Source organism: Erythranthe guttata, chromosome 8, assembly GCF_056151865.1.
Source record: "Erythranthe guttata isolate IM_541 chromosome 8, IM_541, whole genome shotgun sequence".
In the NCBI taxonomy this organism is placed as follows: domain Eukaryota; kingdom Viridiplantae; phylum Streptophyta; class Magnoliopsida; order Lamiales; family Phrymaceae; genus Erythranthe; species Erythranthe guttata.
In genome coordinates, this window is record NC_142540.1 from 7,610,176 (window position 1) to 7,620,758 (window position 10,583).

A 10,583-nucleotide genomic window follows, 5' to 3' on the forward strand; every position below is an offset into this window, starting at 1 on the left:
CTGTCGGCCGACTTAGAGGCCAAGAAATATAACTCCGAGTCTAAACTCGTTGAGACTCGAAAGCCATTTAGAGGCTAAATCATAAATATATCTCCGAGCCTGAAGCTCGTTGAGTCATGACGTGATAATATCCGTCAAATGTCGATTTTCAAATATCTAAAAACAAATCCGAGCCTGAAGCTCGTAGAGTCATAGACGAGGTAAAACCCGTCAAGATCCAACTTAGAGGCTATTGATCACAAGTCCAAATTTAAAGGGTATTTGGGTTATTTTGTACCCATTGTATATAAATCTCTCTTGGAAGGTGTAATTCCTAAGATTGAGTTGTTTTTATTAGCGTATATATATTCTATATATTACGTATACTTATTATTATTCTTATTTATTATAGTTACCTTGTATATTAGGTGACCTTGTATATTAGGTTACCTTGTGTAGTAGGTGTTAAGTGTATATTTATACACTTAATTGTACCTTTTAATTGGAGCTTTTGGTGTGTTTTAATGATAATTGGTGCTTAAAATGGCTATTATTTGTATTTTAGGTGCATATTGGAGAATTGACAACTTTTGGGGTGAAAACTGCAAATTCAGAGAAAAAGTGGGCCAAAAGTGAAAAAAACATATTTCTGCAGAATTAAAGACCGCGCGGCCGTGCGGATTTTAAAGCATAATCTCGCACGGCCGTCCGGATGGACGTAGGGGCGCAGTGAAGGAAGTTTAATTACACAAGGAAACCCGCCCTATTATATTTTTGCACCCTATTTAAAGGCCACAAGCACACAATTAGACCTATCTTTTATCTTTTACCTTTCATCTTTAATTTTTAGTTTTTATCTTTCATCTTTCTACACGCAATCAAGGAGCACAAGAACGAAGACGAAGACTTGACGGCTCTTCATCATAGTTCTCCTCTTTTATTGTTATTTATCGCTTTTATGATTTCTCGTATTTTTATTATGCTTTTCGTAGAGAAAATGAGTAGCTAAGTTTTTATTCTAGGATTTTGTTGGAACCCTATGTGGTAATTCGAACCTCTTTTTCGACTTTTATGCAAGTTTAATTCTTCGATTATTTCTTCTATTTTGATCGTATTTAGTGCATGAGTGTAGCTAACTTATGTTGCTATTAGTTATCGGTTAGAATTGATTGACATATCGTTTTAATAATTAGAACATGGATAGAAGAGCATTCGAGTAGTTTTTCACCGAATGTGTGTGTTAATTGCATGTATTATCGTAGACATACAGATAATACCTTAGGTAGCCGTTTACGAGACTTGTTATTTAATGCTTTATTTATACTAGGTTTGCATAGACATATAGTGAATCTTTTATGAATAATAGGTTTTATAGCGCAGCGACAGCTGGTTATGAATAATTTCGTGTCTTGGGTTAATAATCGGGAATAGTAACTTGCATGATAGGAGATTAATCGGGTGAAGAATTATCGCATAGGGGGAAGATAAAATCCTAGATCCATTTTATATTGATATTTTCTCGTGATTAATTGTTTTCTTAATTAGTTTAATTTATTAAGTTAATTAATTTGACAACCCTGCGTAGGCTGGATAAAAATCATAATTGTTAGGATTTGGTACTTAGGATTAAATAATTTACGTATTCCCTGTGGGATCGACATCCGACTCTCACGAGTCTACTTTACTACTTGTTTGCGATACGTACACTTGCGTGTTGGTATTTAGCACCCAACAGTAGGTTATGGTTTCCTACATGTAACTATATATATGATTAATATACGTAAGAGATATCATTCTCTCTTTTCTCCAATTATATTTCTCCTATATGGTATCAGACCTAGCCGTCACCATCTTTCTCCCCTTCTCGGCCGTCGCCCTTCTCTTCTCCATGGCCGGCGACACTTCTTCTTCCTCCACCGCCCCTCTCAATCCTTTCCACATCGCTCATGCCATCTCCAATATCAAATCTCTAATCCCCGTTATCCTCGATCTGAAAAATCCCAACTATCAAAAGTGGAGCCATTTTTTTACAATTACTGTCGGTCGTTTCTGTCTCTCAGATCTTCTCCATGTAAAACCCCGACTAGATGCAATCTCCGCCGATGAATGGCAACGCGCCGACTATCTCCTCCAATCTTGGATCTACGGCACCATCTCTGATGATTTGTCCAGCATAGTGCTCTCCAAAACCTCTACCGCCAGTGATCTATGGACGGCTATCTCATCTCTCTTCACTGATAATAAGGATTATCGAGCCATTCAACTTGAAGAAAAATTCAAGTCCCTCAAGAAATTCACTCTCTCCATTCACGATTATTGCCAAATAATCAAGACCACGGCGGATAGCTTGGCCGATGTCGGAAATCCAATCTCCGACTAACAACTCGTTCTACAAACCCTACACGGCCTTCCGTAAAATTACCGGACCGTCGCCAATCTCATCTCCTTTCAGAATCCCCTTCCCACCTTTCTACAGACTCGTTCTCTCCTACAGATGGAAGAAACAAGAATTTCTGAACCGGAGCAGACCGCTGCTGATTTCTACGCCTCCAACGCAAACTGTCCATCCAACAGTTGCAACGGTTCCTGCAACAGTTCCCGCGGAGGTAGTTCTTCGCGCTATCAGCGCGGGGGTGGCCGATCCAACCGTCGCGGAGGTCGCAACACTAACCGTCACCCCATGCAGCACTACGGCTATCACAGTGCTCATGGCGCATCTCAACTTTGGCGCGCACCTTACCGACAACCGTCAATTCTGGGATCCGCTCCAAATACATCGGGCCACCCAGCGGCTCAAGCCTACTTTACTGGACCACCTGAACCCTACACCGGTCACTCGGCTCCTACTCAGGTTCTTCCGCAGCAGCAACCGTGCCACAACTCTAACATTTCCATCAACAGTTGCAACAGTTCCTGCAACAGTGCCAACGTGGTGGATCTCGCAAACCGTTTGAATACGGTGACACTTTAGCAGCCTACCGAGTCACAGTGGTTCATGGACAGCGGGGTGACCTCTTATATGGCACCACACTCAGGTAATTTCAATTTTGTTTTTAATCATGGCCGTAATTTCCCCAAACATGTCGTCGTCGGTAATGGTTCCACCCTCCCCATAACCCACATAGGCCACACAATTCTTCCCACCACTCCTTTCCGCCTCACAAATGTCTATGTCACACCCAATATCGTCAAACACCTTATATCTATTCGAAATTTCACCCGCGATAACTCATGTTCGGTTGAATTTAACCCGTTTGGTTTTTCTGTGAAGGATCTTCGGAGTCGAGTCGAGATTTTCAGTTGCAATAGCTCCGGTGACCTATATCCATTTCGCGTCCCTCGCCCCACCTCACCTCCCGCTGCTTTCCTCACTGTCGCAACACCTTCGTCTCACACTCTTTGGCATCGGCGTCTAGGTCATCCCGGCAAACACGTTATGTCCCGTTTATTTTGTAGCAGTTTTCTTTCCCATAATAAAGACCCTAAGGAGTCTCTTTGTAATGCCTGTCAATTAGGGAAACATTTTCGTCTACCATTTGTTTCTCAAAAAATCTACTACTGCTGCTCCATTCAAATTATTCATACTGATTTATGGACTTCTCCTGTTTCTAGTCTTACGGGTTTCAAATATTATCTTGTGTTAGTTGATGATTTTACCCATTATTCATTGACTTTTCTTCTTCGAAATAAATCTGACGTTTTTACAACCTTTGTCAATTTTCATACACTTCTATAAACTCAATTTCAACATCCCCTGAAAGCTTTACAAAGTGATAATGGTCGTGAATTCAAAAATGCGGATTTTCAAACCTATTTCACTAAACACGACATCCTAAATCGTTTTTCGTGTCCCCACACCTCCCCTCAAAACGGACACGCAGAACGAATGATCCGCACTATAACTAACATGATTCGATCCCTCATCTTTCAAGCTCACCTTCCTCCTACCTATTGGGTCGAAGCCCTTCATATATCCACACACCTACTCAATATCTTACCTACTAAAACCACCCAAAACCGGACTCCTCACGAAGCTCTTTACTTCAAACCTACATACTCTCATCTTCGAGTATTCGGCTGTCTCTGTTATCCAAACCCCCACCACACCATATAAACTCGCCCCCCGTTCTACTCCTTGTGTCTATCTCGGTCTCCCTTCCTCTCACAAAGGCTATCGTTGCCTTCATTGATCCACTGGCCGAATCATAATTTCTCGTCATGTTACCTTCGACGAAACTCACTTTCCTTTTGCTGAGTCCACTCCCCCCAAAAACACACTTCCTACCTCTGCCTTGGACGAAAACGCACTATCCCTGTTCCTCCTCCCTCAGACTTCGTCTAACTGTTGCAACAGTGCCTCCAACTGTTCCAACAGTGAACCACCCTGTTCAAACATTCCGTCCAACAGTCATATAACACAGCCACCAACTGTTTCTCCTGCAGCACCACCTGTCGACCACGACCAACTCACAACCCCTTCTCCTACTTCCACATCTCCTTCTCCTACTCCCACACCTCCCCCACCTCCCCCTCACCCTATGGTAACTCGCAGTAAAGTGGGCATCCACAAACCCAAAGTCCCTTTCTCTCTCGTTGCACCCTCTGCCTCTTGCATTCCCACTAACTATCGCCAAGCTCTTCTTGACCAAAACTGGCAAAACACCATGATTGAGGAATATACTGCTTTAATTAAAAACAATACTTGGAATGTTGTACCCCGCCCCCCGTCCACTAATGTTATTTCTGGTAAGTGGATATACAAACAGAAACTCAAGTCTGATGGCTCCCTTGAGCGATACAAAGCACAGTGGGTTGTTCGTGGGTTTCACCAACAGGCTGGCATCGACTTTGACGAGACTTTCAGCCCAATTGTCAAACCAGCCACTGTTCGAACAATTCTTAGTATTGCTCTCTCGCGATCATGGCCAATCCACCAGCTTGACGTGAAAAATGCCTTCTTACATGGAAATCTCTCTAAAACTGTCTACTGCGAGCAACCTCCCGGATTCGTCGATCCATCTCGCCCCACTCACCTGTGTCGTCTCAACAAAGCACTCTACGGTCTCAAGCAGGCACCACGTGCTTGGTACAAGCGTTTTGCATCTCACATTACTACCATGGGGTTCAGAGAATGCAAGTCCGACACTTCACTCTTTGTGTACTGTCGCAACAGTTCACGCGACTGTCGCAGTAGTTCACGCGACTGTCGCAATAGTTCATGCGCCTACCTTCTGCTGTATGTCGATGACATTGTACTTACGGCCTCCACATCTGAATTGCTCCTTTCTATCATCGCCGCCCTTAATCAAGAGTTCGCAATGAAGGATCTTGGCGATCTTCACTACTTTCTCCGCATATCAGTCACTCGCTCGTCGAATGGACGATTTCTCTCTCAACGCAAGTACGCCGACGAGATACTAGAGCGTGCACACATGGATTCCTGCAACCCTTGTCTTACGCCGGCTGACACAAAGAGCAAGTTGTCTTCGACTAGACCCCCCGTTGCTGACCCTACTCTTTATTGCAGCATTGCCGGTGCACTGCAATACCTCACGTTTACTCGTCCTGACATCTGCTATGTTGTGCAACAAATATGTCTATTCATGCATGATCCGAGGGAACCACATATGGCTGCTCTCAAGCGTATTCTTCGCTACATTCGTGGGACTCTCGATCACGGCCTTCAGCTCTCCCCCAATCCGGACCTCTCCCTAATCGCTTACTCCGACGCTGATTGGGGTGGCTGCCCTGACACTCGTCGTTCGACATCGGGCTATTGTGTTTTCCTCGGCAACAACCTCATCTCTTGGTCCTCTAAACGACAGGTAACTACTTCTCGATCGAGTGCGAAAGCCGAATACCGAGCTGTCGCAAATGCCGTCGCCGAAACGACTTGGTTATGCAACCTACTTTCTGAGTTGCTCTACCCACTTTCGAAAGCCACTATTGTCTATTGTGACAACGTTAGTGTCGTCTACCTATCCAGCAATCCTATTCAACACTCTCGTACGAAACATGTGGAGATCGATATACACTTTGTCCGAGACAAAGTTGCTTTGGGACACGTTCGAGTTCTTCACGTCCCATCCGCCTACCAGTTTGCTGATATCTTCACGAAAGGACTCCCTACTCAACTGTTCTAACAGTTTGTCTCCAGTCTCCACGTCCTCTCCTTTCCCGTCTCGACTGCGAGGGTGTATTAGCGTATTTATATTCTATATATTACGTATACTTATTATTATTCTTATTTATTATAGTTACCTTGTATATTAGGTTACCTTGTGTAGTAGGTTAGGGTTTCCTACATGTAACTATATATATGATTAATATACGTAAGAGATATCATTCTTTCTTTTCTCCAATTATATTTCTCCTATAGTTTTGAATAAACCCACATGTACATATCTCCCTTGGAGGATAAATACCCGAGGTCGAGTTGATTTTGATACACGTACATGAAAACATGGACAAATATGACTATTGCCTACTCGATAGTGCAACTACACACTCAATATTAAATAATAAAATATATTTCTCGAGTGTGACTTTGTGCAACACACAAGTTAAAACCATAGCAGGTTCCGCGGAATAATAGATGGCTCCGGGATCGCAACAATTGTGTTGCCTAATGGTACCACTTTGCATATTGAAAATGCATTGATATCCGATAGATCAAATAAGAATCTACTGAATTTTAAAGATGTGAGACGTAATGGATATCATTTAGAGACACTGGTTGAAAATACCGTGGAGTGTCTCTGCATCACATCATATGTTATGGACAAAAGAATTGTTCATGAAAAACTCGAAGCGATAGCTTCTGGAGTGTATTGTTTCCAAATTAGAGCTTTCGAATCCTATGCCACTATGCCATGGAAACATGTTAATCCCAATATACATGGATTATGGCATGATCGACTGGGTCACCCATGAACGACTATGATGCGTAGGATTGCACAACATACTAAAGGACATCCATTAAATATTGACGGCCAATGAATATTTCTGTGAATCATGTTCACAAGGAAAGCTCATTATAAAACCTTCCATTGAAAAGGTCGGTTATGAATCAACTTCGTTCTTACAACGCATTCATGGTGATACTTGTGGACCAATACACCCTGCAAGTGGCCCGTTTAGATATTTTATGGTTTTGGTGGATGCATCTTGTAGATGGTCTCACGTATGCTTATTATCCACGCGAAATGTTGCATTTGCGCGTTTGCTAGCACAAATTATTAAACTCCGAGCACATTTCCCTGATTATCCCATCAAGAATATAGGAATGGATAATGCCGGATAATTTACATCAAAAGCTTTTGATGAGTATTGCAGCACTGGGAATAAATGTCGAGCACCCAATAGCATACGTTCACACTCAAAATGGACTGGCAGAATCTCTGATTAAACGCGTCCAAATAATTGCTCGAACTTTGGTGATGAAATCGAAACTCACTAGTGCAGCATGGGGCCATGCAGTATTGCATGCATCATCACTGATTAAATTACGCCCCACTGCTTATCATATGAATTCCCCAATGCAATTGGCCTTGGGTTTTGAGCCCGATATTTCGCACCTTCGCACATTTGGTTGCGCTGTACAAGTGCCAATTCCTCCTCCTCAGAGGACTAAAATGGGTCCCCAACGCCGACTTGGCATATACGTTGGGTTTGATTCACCGTCGATTATTAGGTTCTTGGAACCAATGACGGGTTATTTATTTACCGCTAGATTTGCGGATTATCATTTTGATGAGACATTATTTATACCGATTTGTAAGAATATTCAGAATATCTGTGATAATGATAAACAAAAACCAATCGACAATCTCACATGGTGTGAGCAACGCTTATCTCATCTCGACCCGTGTACCTCTGAATGTGAAAATGAGATCCATAGAATCATTCATTTACAAAATATTGCCAATAGACTTTCTGATGCATTTAATGATGTCAGTAAAGTTACGAAGTCTTATACTCCAGCTGTGAATGTTTCAGCTAGGATCGCTATTCCTGAAAAACATGCGAAAATGAATGATGATCCCCCACGACAAAAACGGGGTAGACCAATTGGATCAAAGGACGTTGTTCCTAGAAAAAGAAAGGGGAAAATTGATGAACCCTCGAGCCAAGTGGTTCCTAGTGAGAATGCTCCAGATGAATCTGTTGAGCCTGATATCGAAAAAGCGATATCAAATCTCGGGAATACCGAGAATCCCATAAGTTATTGCAATGAAATATGGGATAGAAATGGGATAATCATCGATAATATTTTTGCATTCTCGGTTGCACAAGAAATTATGTACGATGATTATGATAGTGAACCGTGTTCCATAATACAATGCCGCCAAAGAAATGATTGGCCTAAGTGGGAAGAAGCAATAAAATCTGAATTGGCTTCCCTAGAAAAACGGAAAGTATTCGGGCAAATCGTTCAAACTCCGGATAATGTGAAGCCCGTTGGGTATAAATGGGTATTTATCCGTAAGAGAAATGAGAATAATGAAATTATACGATATAAAGCCCGCCTTGTTGCTCAAGGCTTCTCCCAGCGACCTGGGATTGATTATGATGGGACGTATTCACCAGTGATGGATACGATTACTTTTCGTTTCCTTATAAATATGGTCGTCCAAGAAGGATTGGACATGCGTCTAATGGACGTTGTAACGGCCTATCTATATGGTTCACTAGATTCTGATATTTATATGAAAATTCCCGATGGATTTAAAATGCCAAACTCTGGCGCTCCTCGTGAACTGCACTCAATCAAATTACAGAGATCATTGTATGGTCTAAAGCAATTCGGTCGCATGTGGTATCATAGATTGAGTGAATACCTTATCAGGGAAGGTTATAAAAATGATCCCATTTGCCCATGCGTTTTTATTAAAAGATCAGAAACCGGATTTGCTATTATTGCGGTTTATGTAGATGACATGAACCTAATTGGAACTCATGAAGAGTTAGCCAATGCAGCTGAATATTTAAAGAAAGAGATTGAGGTCAAGGACCTTTGAAAAACCATACTATGTCTCGGTATTGAGCTTGAGTATAAGAATAACGGCATACTTATACACCAATCTGCATATACTAAACGAGTACTCAGAAAGTTTAATATGGAAAATTCTAATTCATTGAGCACTCCTATGGTTGTGCGCAATTTAGATCCTAAAAATGATCCGTTCCGACCTAAAGAATTTGATGAAAAGATACTTGGCCCAGAAGTGCCGTATCTCAATGCTATCGGAGCGTTAATGTATCTAGCACAATGCACTCGACCTGATATCACTTTTGCGGTAAATGTGCTTGCGCGATACAGTTCTAAGCCTACACGGAGACACTGGAATGGTGTTAAACATATTTTTCGATATCTCCGTGGTACTGCAGATTTGGGATTATTTAATTCAAAGAATGCTACTAACCAAGGGTTAGTTGGTTATGGCGATGCGGGATATAGACCTGATCCCCACAAAGCTCGCTCACAAACTGGATATTTGTTTTGTTATAATGGTGCAGGTATATCTTGACGATCTACCAAAGAGACATTGGTAGCCACATCCTCAAATCATTCTGAAATAGTAGCTCTTTATGAGGCAATGAGAGAATGTGTTTGGCTACGATCAATTATTTCACATATACAAAACTGCTGCCAATTACATCCAGTTACAGCCTCGCCCACTATCAGTTATGAAGATAATTTTGCATGTATAGCACAAACAAGAGGCGGATATATAAAGGGTGATAGGACCAAGCATATATGACCAAAGTTCTTTCATACACATAAGCTTTAGAAGAATGGAGAGATCAATGTTCGACAAGTTCGCTCAGCGACAATCTTGCTGATTTGTTTACAAAGTCCTTGCCGATTTCTACATTTGACAAGTTGGTATACGCTATTGGAATGAGAAGAGCCAATGTGAAACAAGATTGACGACCCATTTCGAATGCTATATTGCTCATTTCATGGGGAGTAATGATGCGCTGCACTCTTTTTCCCTTATGACTGGTTTTGGTCTCATCGAGTTTTCCAACGAAGGTTTTTAATGAGGCAGCTTAAGCACACAACTTGAACAACTCGTACAATAATGCTACGTCCAAGGGGGAGTATTGTGACATGTACACTTCAACCAATCAAATGGCTTATACCCATGTGATGGGTAATCTCTACACATGGTCTTGATCTACATGGTTTAGATAGAAACTAATATGCCACATATGTACGTAGCATGACTTGAAAATCCCACATTAATACACTTGTAATCACCCTATGAATAGATATCCTTGTTTAAGCATGACAATGTTCAAAAATTTCTTGTATAAATAAGTGTGCTTGGCCATATGAAATATTCATTCAGTAATATACAGAACAATTCTTTACTAGCAATATTCTCTCTCTTTTACAGCATATGTATTTACTTTCTTTATTTACACTTATAAGTTATTCCATATATATATACATCTAATTTTATTTTACAACAGTGGAACAATTGTTGTTGACATAAATTTCTATTATAGTCATTTTGATTTTAAGACAAATTGATTCTAGGCTCATAGGCTCAGACTCAATTATGTTAGAGTAGGTGACCAACAAGCCAACTTGT

At 41.3% G+C, this 10,583-nt stretch overlaps 1 protein-coding gene across 1 annotated transcript; it reads left to right on the forward strand.

Moving 5' to 3' along the window:
• The first annotated feature begins 1,804 nt into the window (after window positions 1–1,804).
• LOC148768436 (uncharacterized) lies at window positions 1,805–2,359 on the forward strand. Its single transcript, XM_088821206.1, has one exon. It carries the CDS (start codon window positions 1,805–1,807, stop codon window positions 2,357–2,359), a length of 555 nt encoding a protein of 184 aa, XP_088677332.1.
• The last annotated feature ends 8,224 nt before the right edge of the window (window positions 2,360–10,583 follow it).